The 20,965-nt window shown below is 38.6% G+C and overlaps 3 protein-coding genes and 1 long non-coding RNA gene across 5 annotated transcripts in view; 3 read left to right on the plus strand and 1 right to left on the minus strand.

Annotated features, from left to right (window-relative positions):
- The first annotated feature begins 3,671 nt into the window (after positions 1-3,671).
- Positions 3,672-4,616, plus strand: LOC131877173 (uncharacterized). Its single transcript, XM_059222778.1, has 2 exons — positions 3,672-4,172; positions 4,259-4,616. Exons 1-2 carry the CDS (start codon positions 3,885-3,887, stop codon positions 4,481-4,483), a joined length of 513 nt encoding a protein of 170 aa, XP_059078761.1. The 5' UTR covers positions 3,672-3,884; the 3' UTR covers positions 4,484-4,616.
- LOC131877167 (G-protein coupled receptor Mth-like) lies at positions 4,605-12,469 on the plus strand. 2 transcript variants are annotated; one of them, XM_059222770.1, is made up of 7 exons: positions 4,605-4,724; positions 10,084-10,286; positions 10,366-10,616; positions 10,701-10,824; positions 11,330-11,576; positions 11,638-11,859; positions 11,922-12,469. In XM_059222770.1, the coding sequence occupies exons 1-7, from the start codon at positions 4,648-4,650 to the stop codon at positions 12,358-12,360; spliced, it is 1,563 nt and encodes a 520-aa protein (XP_059078753.1). In that variant the 5' UTR covers positions 4,605-4,647; the 3' UTR covers positions 12,361-12,469. The 2 variants fall into 2 exon arrangements, with proteins under 2 accessions (XP_059078753.1, XP_059078754.1); XM_059222771.1 differs by lacking the exon at positions 4,605-4,724 and adding an exon at positions 9,717-9,960.
- Positions 5,910-6,598, minus strand: LOC131877174 (uncharacterized). The gene is made up of 2 exons (XR_009372855.1): positions 6,456-6,598; positions 5,910-6,389 (listed from the first exon to the last, which is right to left on the minus strand). It is a non-coding gene; the product is annotated as an uncharacterized LOC131877174 (long non-coding RNA).
- A 172-nt stretch (positions 12,470-12,641) lies between the features above and the next one.
- LOC131892660 (uncharacterized) overlaps positions 12,642-20,965 on the plus strand; it is a 9,342-nt gene continuing 1,018 nt past the window's right edge. Inside the window, exons 1-9 of the mRNA XM_059242484.1 lie at positions 12,642-12,813; positions 12,865-13,236; positions 14,626-15,003; positions 15,093-15,298; positions 15,370-15,603; positions 16,971-17,179; positions 17,999-18,249; positions 19,455-19,578; positions 20,697-20,927. Of these exons, the coding sequence (XP_059098467.1) occupies positions 12,715-12,813; positions 12,865-13,236; positions 14,626-15,003; positions 15,093-15,298; positions 15,370-15,603; positions 16,971-17,179; positions 17,999-18,249; positions 19,455-19,578; positions 20,697-20,927 (2,104 nt within the window). The 5' untranslated portion in view covers positions 12,642-12,714. The remainder of the gene's footprint in view (positions 12,814-12,864; positions 13,237-14,625; positions 15,004-15,092; positions 15,299-15,369; positions 15,604-16,970; positions 17,180-17,998; positions 18,250-19,454; positions 19,579-20,696; positions 20,928-20,965) is intronic.

The following is a 20,965-nucleotide window of genomic DNA, read 5'->3' on the forward strand; positions in this document are numbered from 1 at the left end:
CAAACATCATATAAAGATTGAAAGGTAATAAACAGACGAATTATAACCTTTCATTTTAGTAGTACTGGGGATTACATTCCCCGTAGCGGTTAGAAAAGCCCGTGAAAAAACAAACAAAAAAATATCTAAATGTCTTTATAACCATTGTAAGATAAAATCAAACAATCCAAGTACATAGGATTAAATTCCACCATTTCGGTTGAAAAACAGATCACCGTGAAAACGTTACATGTATAAATTGAATCCGTGTATGCAAAAAAACACCGTGGAAACTTGACTTCTGAATTGCAGAATTAGTGCGCAAGATTTCCAGTTGTTGACAAAAGTTTATAGATTTCATCACATTTTATGAATTAACTTACGTGAGAACACATCACAATGAATGTTTCGCAGCGTACTTAGATGTTACCCCTCACACATGAAAGCGGCTCTGAAGGTCTGTGACTGTGGATTATTAAGATTTCACCAATAGATGGCGCCTAAACGAGCGCAAATAATGGCAAAAAAAGAGCAAAGATAATTTTGATATGTCTTCCACGCTGATACTGTGATTACTGGGCCCTATTCATCAATTGACTTTGAGTCGGCTGAGGCCTGGCTATGGCCTAATGGACTTTTGGAGTCTCATAGTTACAAACTTAAAATACGATGGAAAAAGTTAAAAATGAGATGTTTTCAATACTGTTCCTTTGATCCAAAACTGCCAAGACACATTTGTATCCTGTTTAATTATGTCTAGATGAAGTATGTTTTTTCTCAAAAAATTAACATTACTTATTGGTATCTTTCTCTGCATGATATTTCCATAACAGCTTATCTCTTGCCTCCGCTTTTGGAAAGAGGGACGTTAGTTTTTCATTCGTAAGTAATGTTCTCGTCCGACATGAACGGGTTAACACTTCTTGGTTGCTTTTTCATTTCATCAATTTGTCATGCCTGGTCAGCTACCCAATGCAAATTCAACGATTGGCATCCATGCCAGGTAAGACAAGTTGATCCCTACTATGAAGTAGTTATTCATAACTTCCATTCATTGCCCGTAAAGGACGAAGCGGATGATTGCCCATGTCTACCTAAATGTTGTCCTCCCCAATATGTCCTAATATCATCCGACAAGAAAGGCCATCACGGATGGGAGTGTCAATATTGGGATGGAGACATTCCGTTCGGCTTGCCCGATGTTCGGTTCACCGGAAGGCTGAAAGACCAATCATTGAATATTAAAACCGGATCGTTCCACTCATTTTTCCCGCCGTGCAGAGGCTTTGAATCGGATGATTGGGTGTTCTCCGTCTACGATATTGACAATGTCCAACTGAATGCAGATTACAATAATGAATATACACTCTTTATCAACGAATTCGACGGCCCGGAAAATCAAACTATGCACAAGAGACAGGTGAGATTGCTAAAAGGTTAAGGAGGGGGGATTGTTGAACACAGTGGTTAAAATGTCTTGTAAAGTTTTAACTGAAATAACCAAGCACGCTTTGACTTTTTGTTAACCCACCAAATCGTAGGAGATAACTTTGATAAATGGCTGAGTGGATTTCTAACTCAGTTTGATATATATGTTACAACTTATAATTTTATCAAACCTACTTGGTCGAAATTAGGAAATCATCTTTATCAATGAAATTAACGACATAGATGGTTAAACTGTGCATCAGAGAAAGGTGAGATTCATGTAAGAATTTGAATGTGGTATTATGCTTTGAAGCGTTTAAAAATGTGCTTTATGTGTTCACGATTAGCTTACTTTTTATTTACGTACCTGAATAGGTTCTTGAATTGAACGTGGAAGCAAAGTCATGTGGTTGGAATTTGATTTCTCTGTCTTCCTTTTGTGAAGTTTTTACCTCTCAACTGGGATAGTCTTGCTTTCCAAAGTTTGATGTTTTCCGTCCACCACAAATTTAGATACATTTTGACGAAATTTCATTCAATTTTTTCNTTTCCAAAGTTTGATGTTTTCCGTCCACCACAAATTTAGATACATTTTGACGAAATTTCATTCAATTTTTTCAACTTAGACCTGGAAACCCAACATGGAAAATTGATTTATCTAGCAGTCTTTTTCGCTAACTGGGGTTGGACGGGATAATGTCATTGGATTTAATATGATTTCAATGAATATGGTGGTTATCATCTGTTTTTGAATCGTGACTCTCCTTCCTGGCTACCAGTCATTATGTTTTGGACATAGCATTCATTATGGTATCGACGAATTGTTCAATTTATTCCAAATAAGCACTTCAAATGAGCACAAAGATCTTGTTGAATTGATGAAGTTGGCCGAATTTGAGCCCACTACCATGCCTAGGGAACTCAGGAGATATGGCCAAAGTTGTAGTAAGCACTACATAAAACTCGAAATTTCGGCCTGCTCTTGGTTATCTACATACACTAGCTTTGATAACACAACTTTGAAACGAACCAGTTTACAACATAGCATGTAATCACTTTACAACATAGCATGTAATGAATAGTATAAAAATGACTGTCATATTTGCAATCTTTGTCGCTAATTGCTCAAGAAAAATATTTTAAGATACGCGTATATCTTTCAAAGGTTGATTGATAATTCAGTATTTCAACTAAGTAGATCCCATTTTCATTGTGGCTTAGAGGTTACCCAAATTTGTACCAAAAACCCCGTTTATTTTGACTCAACTGAAAGCTTAGGGTTGATTGCGTTTTTTATGTTTTATTTTGTTGAATCTATTGCCACGACATTGATTTGCGTTTGTAAATAATTCAAAATCGATTGGCAAATTCAAAATCACCTTTTACTTTCCTTTTTGCAATTTCAATGGTTCATTCCTTTTTAACAACCAAAATGAGAAAAACAAGGAATAAGCAAATAAAAGTGGACTCAATTCATTCAATTTTTGTGCTAACTTACCTTCGGATGCACCACGAACTTCTAGACACATGGACTGTGAACGGGTTTCTCGCCAAATCGGTCTGCTCTTGGCCATAGCAACTCTGAGCCACTTTTCGAAATAAAGTTATCAAAAAAGAAACGTACATCGTTTCAGTTAAAGGCAGGCCATTCTTATACTATTTACTTCTAAAGTGGCTTGTTTCAAAGTTATGATGTCAAAAGCTTTTGTAGCTGACCAAGAGCAGGCCGAAATTTCGAATTTTATGTAGTGACTATTACATAACTTTGAAGAAATCTCCTGAGTACCACAAACACAGTTTTGAGCTCACATTTGGCCAAGACCTACTATTTGATAAGACGTTGCGATCCTTTCTGGTAGTAATTTTTGATGAAGTGAATGAGTCCGGAGATGTGAGACTTTCGTTTCCGTTCCCTGTCCACATCTCTAGAAGTCCGTATTTGAACAACTAAGGTTGTTTCAATGTCTTAGTTATTATCCAACAAAGGACACACGCAATCACGTGGGGGTACCCCATGCTTTGAGCTTGTAGAGCAAGACACTTCAACCACGATCCTAATGAATCGTGCTTTGACTGCCCAATCTTGTTGGTGAAACCTAAGTTTTTAAAATGAATTTATGTACTTAAATCTGGGGCTGTTGGGCCCGGGGGATGAGCCTCGTCCGAGCAGCGAAGCCGGTCATCATATCATCCATTCCGTTTACATTTCAATATGCAGTGTCGGATGCACTTTACACACAATGTCCACGTAGTTTAAGATGTTATTTCCACTGTCATAAAACCCTTTCATTTCCTACAACAAAATCCAAGTGTAACGACATAAAACTCAGCGGAAAAAATGAATCACTACATGCCACCCTATGCTTCGATCTTGAGTGATTAAATGAATTTCCTAGGTGACATCGAACTCTGAGGACAAAACTCGACATGAAACCCCTAATCGAGACCATAATGCTACAGTGGGTTCAGAGTTACTGATGTACTTCTGTTTCGATGATCTGATCGAGAAAATGAACCTACTGGATACGAAGCAATCCTCCGAAGAAATAAAAAACAGATCCGTAGCTCTTACCTGTCCTTGGGTTCCATTCGCGGAAAATGCCACAATCTACAAATGCTGCCCTATGGGGCAATCCCTTGATTCCACCATGAAATGCAATGAGAATGTTCACGATTCTCACAATTGGCACTTGCCTGTCAATGGGCATCTGTACCATGAGGAAGAGCTAGTCCGTTTAAATGTGCTTAGATACAAATCGGAAAGGGTAAGTGAATGGAATGGAAGTAGTACTCTTAAATTCACAATCAACCATTCAGCCATGTCTTATTTCCTTGGGCTTGGGTTCATCAGACTTACGCGATTAACAGTGCTGCCAAGAGGGAATGCCTATCCAAAAAAAATTATCGAGAGTACCGTACGAATGATTTCCATATTGGACCGGATGGGAAGCTTCACTCTACGGACTCTCATGATGCCAGGCTTCAGCTTCAAGAGTACTGTATCGACCAGTATGGAAAATCAGTGGCTCCAGCCAACCCTGGACCTTCATCTGAGCAAGAATTGCAAGTAGAATGAATAGCAAGATGCTTTATTGTCGTGACGATCAATAACAGAGACATTTCAGAGATGATAGAAATTTCCATTCCAATGTGAGTATCCTGCACAAGGAGGAATTAAAAAATTTTTACAATGAGTTGAGAAAACAGAAACCCACTTTGAAAGAAGAGGTCCCCTGGAGCATGGACATCATGTATTGTGCCAGCACGATTTTACAAATACGCAAATGTTGCCCCAACAACACCATTCTCAATCTCAGGTAATTTCGTCAATTTCTTGATTAGTGTGAGGCTTTACCCTGCATTACTTGCACCGTGGAAACCCATTACTAAAAGTAAGGTCTAGTTCAATAATGAATATAGCATTCCGGAACTTCAAACAATTTTTTTCTTATTTGCAGAAATTGAGCTTTTTGAATTATTTTAACCTTCTTTCATGGCCGACCAAAACCATTAAAAAATGTACAGCGTAAGCTTCCAAACTGAGGTAATTGGCTTGGTGAAAAGGGTACAAGAATAAATTTGGTTTCAAAGGTAAAATATGAAAATTACAATACTTCGGTCGTTTTAAGTAAAGACGACTAAAGCATTGGCCTTTTCAAAAACTAAAAAACCTCAAACCTTTACTTTTTCACCTCTCATCAAACTTCAATTGGAAGCAATAGTGAATGTTGAAATTTCAGAATTTTCTACCCAAACTGCCAGCGGGCAAACATATTAATTAAAATCGGGAATGAAATTACCAGCAGTTCAAGATGCAAAACGTATTAATTTCACTTAGTATTTTATTCACATAAAATCTGATCCACTAACGAATTAGACTAGGCAGATCTGGCTAGCCCTTGAGTATAGAGTTGATCAGGAATTTTGATCAAAAAGTTGTTCAAGTCTGATTTAAAGGAGGCTACTAGATCAAAACTGCATACGCCCTACGAATTTTTTGAGGAGAGCAAATTAAACAATGAAGGAGTCCGAGAAAGAAGAGAGTTGGACTTCATTGTTTTAACTAGCCTGGATTATCGAGGGCTTGAAGATGCTCTCAAAACGCACATTAAGCCTCTGCAGTCACTAGAACTGACCCTAAAACCTGGGTTGGGACAGAGCTCATGAATGCTTTTGAAGCCGAATTGTACCAAGTACCTTTCGTACCTTCTCTGAATACTGTGCAATCCCAACCTTTCTAGCCTCTCCCAATACGAGAGCTCTCCCAAACCTTCGATGTTACTGGTAAAACATCTCTGGACCTGCTCTAGCTTTTGCAAACCTGCTGAACTAATTGGTGCCCAAATGGGCGAGGCGTATTCAAGATGTGGCTGTATAGAGTAAGCATCGTCATGCCATCTCGAATGATAATTTGCTTCTCTCTAATATTCGTAGGGAATAGGTAGGCCTTGTTGATCCGGTAGCATCTTTCAAGTCAGACTTGGACAAATTTTTAGATCGCCTTCCAGATCAACCTTACATTCAAGGACTAGCTCGGTCTACTAATACAAATTCGTTGGTAGACCAAATATCATGTAAAGATTGAAAGGTAATAAATAGACGAATTATAAGTGTACATTTTCATAGCACTGGGGATGATGTCCGTAGCTGGGCTCGTAATGGCCGTATCCGTATTGGTGGTCATGGCCGTAATCAGAGTAATGAGGAGCCACGTAGTCGTGTTCGTAACCATAAGTGACATCATGTCCTTATCCGTACTGCTTATCGTAGATATGGCCGTGTCCGTAGTTGTAGCTGGGAGCATAGTCATAACCATATCCATGAGCGGGATAACCGTATTCGTGACCATGGCCATGGCCGTGAGCGATATAAGGTGTGTACACTTCGCCAAACCCTCCGACTTGAGCATCAGCCTCAGTGTGGTTATATCATGAGGTCGGGACATCTTCTACGCGTATCTCCGTCTTTGATGCGTTTGCTAACTGCTGGGCAGGGTGTTATTCAAACGTACATCGATATACAAAAAATTGTCTATTTTTTATTATTACCTTTCAATCTTTACATAATATTTGATCCACAAATGAGTTCGAGTTGGCAGACCGAGCTAGTCCTTGAATGTAGAGTTGATCTTGAATGCTATCTAAAAATTTGTCCAAGTCTTAAAAGATGCAACCGGATCAACAAGGCCTACGTAATCCCTTCGAATACTAGAGGGAAGCAAATTAAACAATAAAGGAGGCCGAGAAAGAAGAGATGTGGACTTCATTGTTTGAACTAGCTCTCTCATTCCTATCATGTTCCTAGTGAAATACCTCCGAACTTGTAACTTTTGCAAACCTGCTGAACTCATTTATGTCCAAATGGACGAGGTACATATATTCAAGATGTAGCTAAACAATCGACTTGTACAGAGTTGGCATCGTGATACTATCTCTGGACTTAAACGTGCGATACATCCAACCACATGTTTGAAAAGCTTTACCAAGTTTCAACTGGATATGCTCATCGAACTTTCCATTATCTTGGAGGACTACACCTAAATTCTTCATGAATAAGACCTGCTGAATACCCTCACCTTCATCATCTAATAGTGGGGTGTCTAATGACGTCGAACAAAAGGGCATTGAGCGGAATTTCATTCCAGTCAGTGCCATGTTAGCAACCCAAGAGTATATTTGGTCTAAAGCCTCTACCAGTCAACCAGAGTTCTGACCACTCCTACCAACTACCAGTTTTTTTATCATCAGCATAGGAAGAGATACTGACATTACTACCACCATGCTCCTGAAGCGGAGCAATGAAGATTTTGAGAAGGGCCCAAAATGGAGCCATGAGGAACACCCGACTTGACATCATGTATGGCACTATGGGATCCCTCAACCTTAACCAATTGCTTGCCACCATTAATGAAACTTCTTAACCAATTGAGAACTTGTGTTGGATCCCAATCTCATGGAGCCTATTAACTAAAAGGCCATGATCTACCTTGTCAAAGACCTTGGCAAAGTCGAGATAAACTACATCGACTGATTCATGACTCTCCAGTCCCTCAATAACCTGCTCTATATGTTCAATCTGTTGGGTAACCGTGCTAAAATGTGCTCGGAACCCATGTTGACCAGGAAGAAGGGCTTCATGGTCTTCAAGAAAATGAACATGTTTGAGCTTCATGATTTTCTCAATTACCTTTCCAATATTTGAAGTGAGAGAAATCGGCCTTTAGTTGCTGGGGAGCGTCTTACTTGAAACAACGTGAGCTAACTTTAGTGAAGAGAGTGAAGCAGAGTGCTACACTTTTGTGCGTGTAAAGGATAACTTTTAACAGATATTATAGAGCAATCGTTAGGAACTATTGAAAAGAAAAAGAATGGCAACATAGCTGATAATCCTACAAAACAAGATCCAGCTCATGTAACCTGAAACGAAGTAACTCCTAACCTTGTCTTTTCTGAGGATAATACAGCACTAAGGGGGGGCGAAATATTTGAATAAAACTTCATAATCTTATGCCAACCTGATTTCACTCATTGGTCTATAAACAATGCGAAAAGGTCTCACTATTCAACAAGGCATTGATTTCTAAACCTTATGTTTTGGATACCTTGTTCTATTTGAACTATCACTGTCAGAATGACTTTAAAATAATTGATAGCACTCACGACATCTCTACCAACTAAGATCCTTAGGATATGTTGTAGAGACCTAGTGGTGGGCATTCTTTCCTAACATCTGAACTTTTTAAAAACCTGAATTTGTTGCTAGATAATCAAACATATTACTTTTTACGTTTCTTTAAAACTAAAAAAAATATCACTAATGATTCCAGGGTTCAGGTGCCATCCGGGGTTCAGGGGCCCTTCGAAGTTGACACTAAAGATCAATCCCACGTAGAGATCACGGGGCCGTCTTCCCATAAAGATCACGGGGCCGTCCCCCCATATGGATCACGGGACCGTACCACCATAGGGAAACATGGGACTGTCCCACGATAGGGATCACGGGGCCGTCCCCCCATAGACATCACGGGGCCGTCCCCCCATAGGAATCAGGGGGCCTCCCCCATTTTCTGATTTCTCAGAATCTCAATTAATTATCTTGATGCGATACAGCTTTGAAATGTTAAAACAAATATCATTAATGTTTTGAATATTAAAAAGCCAATGCCAAATTACAGTCAAGGCATTTGGTAGTTGGGTAATTCTAACTAAATTAAATCTTAAATTACAAAAATTTAGCTCCCCTATATCAAATATTCAATGCTACTTTTTTCAGATTTGTAAGTAGTATGTGCATTTTTATTATATATATATAGATATTGAAACTGCAATATATGTTTCTTTGAAAAAAAAAACAATTTCATTTTCTGACATCAAAGGCATCTTTAAAAGCTAAAAAAGACTTACCCAACAATTTTTACAGTAACTTGCTCGTAGAAGAAAACCACAAACGTACAAAATGAATCATTCTTAAATTTCAGCAATTGGGTAAGATGTTCAATTTTCAGTATTTGCTCTTTTTAAGAGGAAATTCATAATGACTCATGATTTTAAACAACACTTTTGTTACAAAAAAGTTAACACTTTCTAACGAGAATACAACATTTAGCTTTTCCAGTTTTTGAATGCTTTGCACCTGCTGTGTTATGACAGAGGGAGGCTTTGCTCTTTGCTTGCTGTCTTAGGTGAGATAGAACTGAGAACCTGTCGTTCAAATATCATTTAGGTCATGTTAGAGGCATATGGCAAAAGTTTAAAAGACTTATTTTGCTTTTGGAACCATCAATGAGCAATTTTTGAAGCAAAACAATGAGTTTCAAGTAGAACACTTGTGGACACTTTTGGACAGGGGTGGACAAAAGTGTCCAAAAATGAATTGCCCACCCTGCTCTCAGGAGAAGGTCAGTCGTAAATTAAGCCAGAGCATTCAAACTGTGCTACATCAACACTTATCCAAGAAAAGCCAACCATGATGATGCAAAAGATATTCCAAGGTTGATATGCTAATAGGATAAACTTCGTGTCTGAATGCTTATTGGGATTCTTGCAGGATTTGTATTTATTCCCTACAAGATGTGGATATATATTTATTCAGGAAAAAAAATTGCAGCTTGGTATCTTACATGATATTCTCTTGTTTCTACATTGTTTGTCCTCGCCTATGGTAGTAAATATTACTGAAACATTAGTCTCTTCTCCAATATCCTATCAAATGTAACATGGACATTTGGCCATTTTTAATGCAATGCCGGGTCACCCTTAGACCATAGCACCCACCAATTGAATGTTTTGTCCGCCCTTCTATGGAGGCAATCTTGATCATAGATTTTGATGAAAAAGTAATCGGATTTTCCGGTTAAGATTTGGCCTTTCCTATGGCCTTGATGATACCAACACTTCGGATGGGAATAACAAAGTTAATGAAATAAAGCCTCACTCCACAACTGACGCAAAGTTGGAGATTACAAAGTGGCGGCGTCTGACGAAAACGGCATGCAACATCCGTCAAACTTCCGAGAGTCAAGAAAAATATGCTTAGTTATAAAACTATGTAAAGGTCCATTAGTGGAAGATTTGAAAATCCCCATTCTGTCAAAGTTTCAGGAACTTCGAGAACTTAGGGGAAACTCAATGATGGACTTGACTGTGAGGTCAAAGGTTGAATAATATGTCATTTCAGATCCCGTGCTTGTACCACCGAGCAAAACATTCCATGGAGGATGCCGAGCATTTACGACTGGGATTTTCTCAACCCAAGTGGTTTCAGCAAATCTTGGCTGAATCTGTTCCCATCGACAATTTTTAACATGAAAACAGAAAATCTATTTGTCACGGGGACCGACGATTTCAAACTCAGGGCGGACGGAACATTGAGATTCCACGGTACCTAGATTTCCCATGGAGCTGCTATTTATTTTCATCAATTCCGGTTCTGATTCCTATTTGAATATATCCATCACAGGAAAACTTTATTCGCCCAAGCAATACTGTTTGGATAACTCGATCAACTATTGCGAACGAGGCGTGGTCGCTACTCTTCGTGCAATCGTGGAAGACGAGGAACTCAACCGCCAGGGAGCTGGGGCCATTTTTGGCACCAATAAAGAGGACTCGGAAACCTCGATATACATCAAGAGAGTTGGGTATCCGATTAGCATTATTTGCCTTTTGATCACGTTGGTGATATTTGTCGTGGTACCAGAATTGAGGAAGGCAAGTGATTGGCTAGCTTTTGTCATTATGACTCAATAGAGTAATGATAGTTACAGACACTAATCTGATCGAATATGCTTTCAGGATCTCTATGGAAAAATGGTGATCAGCATTGTGACCAGTCAAACGATCGTGTTCATTTGTCTGTTAGTTGGAACATTTCCGTCGGTTTCGGTGTCTCGGATCAATGGTCCATGCATTACTCAGGGTAAGTACTCAAAGATACGTCTTTCTTCCGAAATACCCACAATCTGATTCTTTTTGGCCATGGGAAAGACCTAATAATTTGCCAAAAAATTGTGCTGTAAATGACCGAAAGTACAAATGGTTTTGGCCACCTGCACAACTTTAGTCAGCAGACGTACCATTTTAGTCTTGTTGTCACAAAATTCGGTAGAAATGCACGATTTTTGGCTTCGTTTTCGAGTAAAAAAATGGTTGGTTTTGACAAATAAAAAAATGGTTTTGTTAATGGCCGACAAATATAGTCAAGAAGCAATCAATGATAGAGCTACTTGTCCCGAAAGGGGAATAGTAATTTTGGTAGACCCTGTAGTTGCCATGGAGGTTCAGTTTGAAACACATACTTGTACCTATCGGTTATTATTTTTAGGCCCATGATTCCCTAGCGCTCTACGCCCCACCCATGGAGCCAATGTAACATAGCATTGCATTTTCATTATGTATTTGCTTTCTTATTCTTGCCTTAGCAGCTATCCTGACGTACTTTTTCATTCTTTGCGGATTCATGTGGATCGGGGCAGAGGCGGATTACCAACGGTTCCTCACATATTCAGCCTTTTGCTTCGGTGCTCCATTGCTCATGGCTACATTGGTTCTTGCTTTGGATCGAAATATCTTCAATTTGGATTCGGACGCAAGCAATTGGAGACCGGGCTTTGGAGAAGAGTCTTGCTGGTTCACGAGTTGTTCTAATGCCTTAACGTATTTCCTCTATATGTGAGTGTCTTTTCGTTACAGCTTGGAGACATCTATGCAAGCCCACATATTTTCATTGCAGACCAATCACGGGGATGCTACTGACAAACGTAAGCTTTTTCACATATGCGGCCGTCAAACTGGGGGGCATGCAACGGCGCATTCGCGAGGCCAGACCCGAATCCAAACGCGGATCAGATCATGAAAATCCTAATCGACGAAAGTTTGTCAGACAGGTCTCTATCCTTTCCAACAAATCGGCGGGATCCAAAAATAAGGTCACTCTCAAGGCCAATCGTGATAGGTCAGGACCAAGTGATTGTCTTATTTTTTCTGAAGTCTACTTATTCATTGTCTTCCGAATAGTCTCATCACCTACTTGAAGCTCTTTGTGGCCATGGGTCTGACTTGGGTTTTTGAGATCCTGGCTTGGGTGTTATCGGAGAAAAGCGTCCAAGCCCCTCAACCAATCATCATTTGTTTGAATATGGTCAACATTTGCCAAGGGATTGTCATGTTTGTCGTGTTTGCTTTAAAGGACACCACAAGGCAAAAGATTTTGGATGCATTCTCATCTCGAGGTCACCAATCAACGGGCTTTCGATCCGGAGCCAGAAGTTATCAAGTGAATCGGGTGTCAAGAAATAATCGCTCTTCATCCTCAATAACTCGTCAGACATCCTGCTCGTTTGACAAATCGTCGGATGATGAGATGGGCCTCCCTTTGCAAGTCATTTCCAATCCCAATCCTGGTGGAAGCTCGTTTCAAGACCAAGATTTGACCATGGTTGATATGAATGATTGAATTGATTCGTATGATAATGGGTTGGGCGTGACAGGTTTAGACACAGATCTAATGCCGAAGAAATCAGTCAGTTTAATTTTGATAAATATAAAAAGGGGCAAATTGGAGGCCTACAACTATGAATTATGTGAATTGATAGAAATTGTGACGTGATCCGTTTATTTCCTGAACTTTACTGAAGATAGGTTTACTTTATTCTGTTTCCTCTCTTGGTCGTGATATTGTCTTTTTAAAGAATAGACCTTTGTTTGGACCTAGCTCTTCCTTTCATTCTTGCACGCTCTTATCGCTTGGCTCTAATTTCTGGAACGTCTGCAATCAGTTTCCCGTTCGGCAGTCTTGCTCTTGTCCAAAATGAAAGGGCTAATAATTTTTGGATACTTTTTCATCTCGCTCATTTGCCATGTCTCACCAACTACCCAATGTCTTTTTGGCGATATCAGCCAATGTCAGGTAAGATGAGTTGCTCCTTATCACGTCATCTCTGATTACTCTCATTTATAGCGCGTCAAGGATGAAGCGAAAGGGGTGTGCGATTGCCCATGTCTACCCAAATGTTGTCCTCCCCAATATGTCCTGATATCATCCGACAAGAAAGGCCATCATGGATGGGAGTGTCAATATTGGGATGGAGATATTCCGTTCGGCTTGCCCGATGTTCAGTTCACCGGAAGGCTAAACAATCAATCATTGAATATTAAGCCCAGATTTTTCCACTCAGTGTTTCCGTCCTGCAAGGGATTTGAATCGGACGATTGGGTGTTCTCCGTCCACAATGTCGAGAACGTTCATTTGAATGCGGATTACCAAAGTGAATATACACTCTTTATCAATGAATTCGACGGCCCGGAAAATCAAACTATGCACGAGAGAAAGGTGAGATTGCTTAAAGGTTAAGGAGGTGAGAGTGTTGAACACAGTGGTAAAAATGTTTTGTTAAGTTTTAACTGAAATAACCAAACACATTTTGACATTTTCTTAACCAAGCAAACCGTAGGAGATAACTTTGATGAATGGCTGAGTGGATTTCTAACTCAGCTTGATAAATATGTTACAACCTGTAATCACGGACTTCTTGAAGTATGGACTGCGAACGAGCTTCCCAACAAATCGGCCTGCTCTTGGTCATAGCCACTCTGAGCCACTTTTCGAACTAAAGTAATAAAATAAGAAACGTAGATCTCTTCAATTAACGGTAGGTCAATTTTATATCATTTACATGCAAAGTCGATCGTTTTAAAGTTAGGTTGTCAAAAGCTTATGTATCTGACCAAGAGCAGGCCGAAATTTTATGTATTGTTTACCACGTAACTTTGAACATGTCTCCTGAGTTCTCTAAGCATAGATTTAGGCTCAAATTTGGCTGAGTTCATCTATTCAACAAGATCTTGTGCTCGTATGAAGTGCTTATTTGGAATAAGATGAGCGGTTTAGAAGATATGATATTTTTGCTTCCGTTTGTAGTCCATATCTCTAGAAGTCCGTGCTATAATCTTATCGAACCTACTTGGTCGAAATTAGGAGTACACAAAGTTAGGACTTTTTTCAATTCTATTGTTTGCTTAACTTTTGACGGTTCCAAAGTAAACTTTCTATAGTAACACACTGTACTTAAGGGTTTTTAGGCCATGGTATGCAATAATTTGAAATTATGAAAGTAAGGAAAAAATCTTGCATTTTTGTAACTTTGAAAATGAGCATTTGTGTCGAGATATAACGGGCATTTTGGAATTAAAACTGATGAAAAATTGGGTAAGAAAAACGAAGGTACTTCCCATCTTTCTCTACGTTCAGTAGGAATCCGAAGAACCTATCTATCTAGTGTAGAACTCGAGATATTAAGCCATAAAGCTGTGGCGAAATCATTTTCCACGGCCTGGAAAGATGAATAGTTCACAAATTACTTCGAGTTGTCAGTACTTTTAGTAGAAATTCAAAGAAGCTCTCTACCTACTCTAGAACTCGAGGTATTAAGCCAAACAATGCTAATAATGAATTCGTCATTCAGGGACTGTTTTATTACCTGGTTAATTTATGACGAAGAAAAGACCGTTTTCCGACGAAATTTAGTCCGGGCTCGAGTCCTTTCTAACAGACTTGAGTCCGGCCAATTTCTCCAAAATCGAGTAAAAGCCTCGAGCGCACTCGGACTCGAGTCCGAACTCGCCTCATCACTACGCCGTAACATCTTGAGATTTGCTTGCTTTAATACGTCCATTCGAATGAAAAAGCATGTGCGTATAAATGTTGTCCTCATACTCATAGGTGATATCGAACAACGAAAACGCAGTGGACAAAACTCGACATGAAACCCTTCATCGATACCATGATGCTGTAGTGGGATCAAAACCCTTAATGTACTTTTGTTTCGACACTCTGATCGAAAATGACGGTCCAACTATCCCGGAGCAATCCTCTAAAGAAACAAAAAACAGATCCGTAGCTCTTACCTGTCCTCGGGTTCCATTCGCTGAAAATGCCACAATCTACAAATGCTGCCCTATGGGGCAATCCTTTGATTCCACCATGAAATGCAGTGAAAATGTTCACGATTCTCACAATTGGCACTTGCCTATCAATGGGCATCTATACCATGAGAAAGAGCTGGTCCGTTTAAATGTGCTTAAATACAACTCGGAAAAGGTAAGTGAATGGAATGGAAATTGTACTCCTAAATTCCCAAACAACTATTTACAAATGCCTTTCTTTTTTTTTGGTTTTGAATTCATTAGACTTATGCGGTTCATAGTGCTGCCACGAGGCAATGTCTATCTAAAGAAAGTTATAAACAGTTCAATGATACGGATGATTTCCACATTGGACCTGATGGCAAGCTTCACTTTACGGATGCTCATGATACCATGCCTCAGCTTCAAGAGTACTGTATTGACCAGTATGGAAAATCAGTAGCTCCAACCAACCTTAGACCTTCATATGAGTAAGAATTGCAAGTAGAATGGATAGCAAGATGCTTTTTTGTCGTGACGATCAATAACCGAGTCATTTCAGAGAGGTTGGTGATTATGGCAATTATAGCTACTATGATACAGCTGCATATGACTATGGGGATGACTATGGGGATGCCAGTGAAATGGATGAAACCGCTGCAATGCTTCACGAAATGAGTAACCATGATTGTCATTCTAAAGAGGATAAACCCTGGAATATGGACATCATGTATTGTGCCAGCACGATTTTGCAAATACGAAAATGTTGCCCCAACGACACCATTCTCAATCTAAGGTAATTTCGTCAGTTTCTCAATCAATGGGAGTGTGTACCTAAGGACCTTTGGAAAGAACGTACCTTGCTTGCACCGTGGAAAGATCACGGAAAAATATCAGGGCTGGCAAAATTATGAGTGCAGAATTCTTGAATTTCATAAAAAATGTCATTACAAATGCGGCTTGTTGAATAACTTGAACCTTCATATTTGCACCACCTCTCCATACCCACACGCAAAAGGAAAATCTTTAAACAGGTCTTCCATACTGGAGACATATTCCATGTTGGGAAGGGTATAATAGAAGAAGTTTTATCAAGATAAAACGCCATTATTGAATAAGGGCAACTAAAATGCTGACAAATTGTTGGTCTAGACCAATATTTTCGTCCCTCTGCTTGTGGAGCATCAATCAAAGAATGTTGAAAGTAGGTCAGTAAGTAACACATGTCCCAATCCATTTCAGAAAGAAATATTTTTCATGATGAAGGGAAATTACATTAAATTGTTGTATTCCTAATATTGATTGCGCCAAATATGACAAGTGTTTTTCTACAGGTTGAATTCTTTGCGATATTCACCTAACTTTCACAATAGCATTTAGGGTAGAGCGTAAAACCGCCACTTCTCATGAGATCGCGGTAAACCTTGAATTGGGCAACATAACTTTTTCTGCCAGATGTTAAACTGTTCATGGATAACCTGTATATGGTAGCCCATATCAAATGTCCGTGGCCTTAAGAAAAAAATTTCGTTTTACTATTTCTGATTTAAGTTCTTTGCAATCAATCAATCAATCAAATCTTTAGTGCGACTCTTGGTCATGTTATGGCATGAAACTAAGTATACATATGGTGTAAAGGCATTATACAAACATTGTTATGTATAAAAAATCCATTTCAATATTTAGGCCAGAGCCTTGTTTGAAAGTTCAAGAAAAATCAACGAAGAAGACCAAGGACAACCAGGTGGCTGCCATTGACAAATCATGTCCAATATCTCATAAGTGATTCAGCTGTGCTAGCGCATGAATCAAAATTTCGGAAAAAAGTTGGAACAAAAGGGGGCTTCTTTTGAACAAAAACTGGTTGGTTTATTGGTCATAATCGGTGCCATATTGCCCGAAGTTTAATTTGTTTCATAAAGTACTTCTTGAGTTATAGCACTTTAAGAAAAGACATTTAAAACGGGCCACCCTGTATAATATTAATTAGGGTAACTGAATTGGTTCACGAAAAATAATTTGGACTTTTTAATTATTTTTTGTCACCCAAGGATCACCATAACTCTAACAAGCAAGCATAGAAGATGTATACAAATAAGTCGTTCACGACTTACTAACTACATTGAATCAACGAGATAGTAATGGTTCTACCTTAAATTTCAGATCTCGAGCTTGTACTAACGAGCAGAATTCATCATGGAATATGCCACCGATTTATAAGCGGGATCTTAGTATTCTCAATGCCAATGGAGCGTCCTCAAAACGATTAAACCTTTTCCCATCGGCCATTTTCAACATGAACACAAAGAACTTATTTGTCACTGGGACTGACGATTTTAAAATCATGGTGGACGGAACATTGAGATTCCAAGGTACCCCTTTTTATTTCAATTTGATGCCACTTCAGATCCCTTGGTTGTACCAACGAGCAAAACGTTCCAAGGAAGATGCCGAACATTTACGACTGAGATTTTGTCAAAACTAGAGCAATCAGGAAATCATCAGAGCATTAGTCGTTCCTCAATATTAGGAACAAATTACAGTTACAATTACTTTGGTCAAAAATAGTAATTCGTTACACAACCGTTACTCAAAAAAATGTAATGACGTTACTTGTTACTTTTCCCATGATTTAGATGACCAATGTTTTTTTCTTTTTGCTCCATCAAGACCATGCTTACCAAAGAAATTATGTTTTTCCCTTCAAGCAGTCCTAACGCGTAACATTTGAAGAGTTTGTGTTAATATTTTTCAATAATGAGCATTGACATTAAGTAAACAATAAAGTAGCAAATGCAACACGAACACCCTCACATAAGTTAAGAGCAGCCCAATTTTCAACCCTTTCATTGTTAATAATATCCTGGATGGAAATAGATAATAGTTATGTCAAGCCTTAAGTTTTCTCAGCTGTCACGAGTTAAACGAAAAATTAGAGGCCATTCTGGAAGCTGAAAAAGAAACGAGTAATTCTTTTAGTTTTTGGGTCGTTACAATTATACAATTTTAAAATGTAATGGAATTGCAGTTTCTTTTTCGAAAAAAAGAACGAATTACTGTAATTTCGTTACCTGTAATTTCTTTACTAATGCCCTGCAAATTAGAGATGAATCTGTTCCCTTGGACCATCTTTTAACATGCTATTATTATTAATTTTGATTCTGATTTCTATTTGAATATATCCATCACAGGAAAAGTTTATTCGTCCAACCAATATTGTTTGGATAACTCGATCAACTATTGCGAACGAGGCGTGGTCGCTACTCTTCGTGCAATCGTAGATGACGAGGAACTCAACCGTCAGGGAGCCGGCGCCATCTTTGGCACCAATAAAGAGGACTCAGAAACCTCGCTATACATCAAGAGAGTTGGGTATCCGATTAGCATTATTTGCCTTTTGATCACGTTGGTGATATTTGTCGTGGTACCAGAATTGAGGAAGGCAAGTGATTGGCTAGCTTTTGTCATTATGACTCGATAGACAGTGGTAAAAATACACTTTAAAGTTTTGATGGAAATTGCCAAACACATCTTGGCATTTTTCTACCTCAGAAAATCATGGGCGACAATTTTGATTGTATTGCTTTATGGAATTCTAGCCCACATAAAAATCTTACATACCTAAAAACATAATAAAAGCTAAAATTTTCAAAAACCCACGCAATGTAATTTAGGAGCAGACTTGAAACTTGAAGTTAGCTCTTGAATGCAAATTATGATATCATCTCTTTCACCGCTACTTTGTTACATGGGATTTAGTGGTCCAAATTTCATAATTCTTAGCCTCAAAATGCCCCGGTTATATGTTACTTCAGTTTCCCAAAGAACTAATATCGATTTTCATTATCACAGAAAAGAACGATTATTATTCTTTTTCTTGCATAGTCTCACAACAGCTAAAAATGCTATATTATGTCACTGAAAACACTAAAAGCGTTATTTTTGAAAATGTGTTTTACAATCATCATGTGTACACTTAGTTATGCATTCATTTGAATTCTGAAGACAATACATACAACAGACAATGTTATAGATTTTGTCGTTTCTTTAAGACTTTATTGAAACTGATTAAAAATCTTCTTTAAGACTTCATTGATATTTGTGAAATTTGGGTCTTTGGGTCGGTTCAAAAATAAATTTTCAAAAATCTACTTTCTCTAGGATTTTACATTTGGCTGTATAAGGTTTTAAGTTATTTTAAAATTATGCAAGAAAAAGAAAAGTAATCGTTCATTTTTTGTGACAATGAAAATCGATATTAATTCTTAGGGAAATTAGATTAACATACAACCGGGGTATATTGGGGCGAAAAACGATGAACTTTGGACCACTAAATCTCATTTTACTAAGTAACGGTGAAATAGATGATCTAATAATTTATATTCAAGAGCTAACTAAGTGTGCTCCAAATTGCACTGCGTGGTTTTTTGAAAATTTTAGCTTTTATTATGTTTTTAGGTTTGTAAGTTTTTCATGTGCGTTAGAATTCCATAAAACAATAACACCAAAGTTGTTCCCCAAGACTTTTTGAGGTAGAAAAATGCCAAGTTGTGCTTGGGAATTTCTCCGGAAACTTGATAGGGCTTTTTGAACACCGTATAGAGCAATGATAGTAACAGACACTAATCTGATCGAACATGCTTTCAGGATCTCTATGGAAAAATGGTGATCAGCATTGTGACCAGTCAAACGATCGTGTTCATTTGTCTGTTAGTTGGAACATTTCCGTCGGTTTCGGTGTCTCGGATCAATGGTCCATGCATTACTCAGGGTAAGTACTCAAAGATACGTCTTTCTTCCGAAATACCCACAATCTGATTCTTTTTGGTAAAAACGGGTATTTTTCGTCGTTGTTTCATTTCGATATTACAATACTGTTCGCAACGGTTTAAGAACCCCTCTTTTCTTACAAAGAAAAAAGCTTTACAGTGACCCGCGTGTTTTAATCGAAGCCGAATTCTCCAAGAGCGAAATCACTAAGTTATCAATGGTCGACACTTTTTATCGGGAGGTTGGGATTAATGAGAATTGAAAAATTTCAAATTGGCCAAGACGCCTTTCCCAAATCCAATTTGGTTTTGCTTGCCATCAAGTTCGAAGGGAAGCGACCTGTTCAATCATCTTTACGGCTCAAATTTGGTAGGTTCAGGTTAATCATTATATATCAATATGCCATTTTGGCAATCATATTTTGAAACTCACTTACGTACATCGAATTCAGGGTCAAGGGCAAAATTCAAGCATGTGTCCCAAAAATTCGCAAGTGGTGTTAGATTGACTAACACTGGATTTTGAAAGAGTCCAAGTTACCCCCTTGGATTATTTGGTTAAGTCATTTTCTATCGAAGAAAAGTACGGCATTTGGATTCAAATGTCTTGAACATTTCATGTAAATTGAGCTAATACCTTTATAAAGTTCTGATGAGACGATGTGAACCTTTTCAACAGCGCTGCTTTTTAGATGAGGCTTGTTTCTAGCCTACTTAGAGGAGGTCATGACACCGATGGTTTTAGAGGGACAACATGATTCAAACGAAACAGGTCCATAATGCTCATCTAGGCTCAAGAGTTACGATGGCCTGCTAATTTTCCATCCTCAAGGAAACGGTTGTCCAAAAGCATTGGATCAGGGACTAAACCTAATTCTTGAAGATTCGAAGGAGCCATCCAGATACAAGCCAGAATGATAAATTTATCAGTTTTATTCCCTATCATGCATATGATGTGGCACAAATAGGCCTCAAAATCTTGTTTCAAGCACGACTCAGCTTGACACGCTAATGCAGTAAAATGTTAGCCCAAATCAGGCAATTAAGTTCCATATGAATTTACTCAATGCTATATAGAACAAGTTTATATTCATGTATTCTCCAATTCTTATCTTATTAGCCATTCTGACGTACTTTTTCATTCTTTGTGGATTCATGTGGATGGGGGCCATGAGTTATAACATCATGACCAAATTCAGGGCCAACACCATCCTTCCCAAAGAGGCGGATTACCAACGGTTCATCACATATTCAGCCTTTTGCTTCGGTGCTCCATTGCTCATGGCTACATTGGTTCTTGCTTTGGATCGAAATATCTTCAATTTGGATTCGGACGCAAGCAATTGGAGACCGGGCTTTGGAGAAGAGTCTTGCTGGTTCACGAGTTGT

This window comes from Tigriopus californicus, chromosome 2 (genome assembly GCF_007210705.1).
Source record: "Tigriopus californicus strain San Diego chromosome 2, Tcal_SD_v2.1, whole genome shotgun sequence".
Lineage (NCBI taxonomy): Eukaryota > Metazoa > Arthropoda > Copepoda > Harpacticoida > Harpacticidae > Tigriopus > Tigriopus californicus.

What these genes read in the sequence shown, in the direction of transcription:
- LOC131877173 (XM_059222778.1), top strand. Translation starts at nt 3,885, where the DNA reads ATGTACTTCTGTTTCGATGATCTGATCGAGAAAATGAACCTACTGGAT. An exon ending in TTAGATACAAATCGGAAAGG is followed by an intron (nt 4,173 to 4,258) that starts GTAAGTGAATGG and finishes TGGGTTCATCAG; the next exon opens with ACTTACGCGATTAACAGTGC.
- LOC131877167 (XM_059222770.1), top strand. Translation starts at nt 4,648, where the DNA reads ATGGACATCATGTATTGTGCCAGCACGATTTTACAAATACGCAAATGT. An exon ending in AACACCATTCTCAATCTCAG is followed by an intron (nt 4,725 to 10,083) that starts GTAATTTCGTCA and finishes ATGTCATTTCAG; the next exon opens with ATCCCGTGCTTGTACCACCG. An exon ending in CGGAACATTGAGATTCCACG is followed by an intron (nt 10,287 to 10,365) that starts GTACCTAGATTT and finishes TATCCATCACAG; the next exon opens with GAAAACTTTATTCGCCCAAG.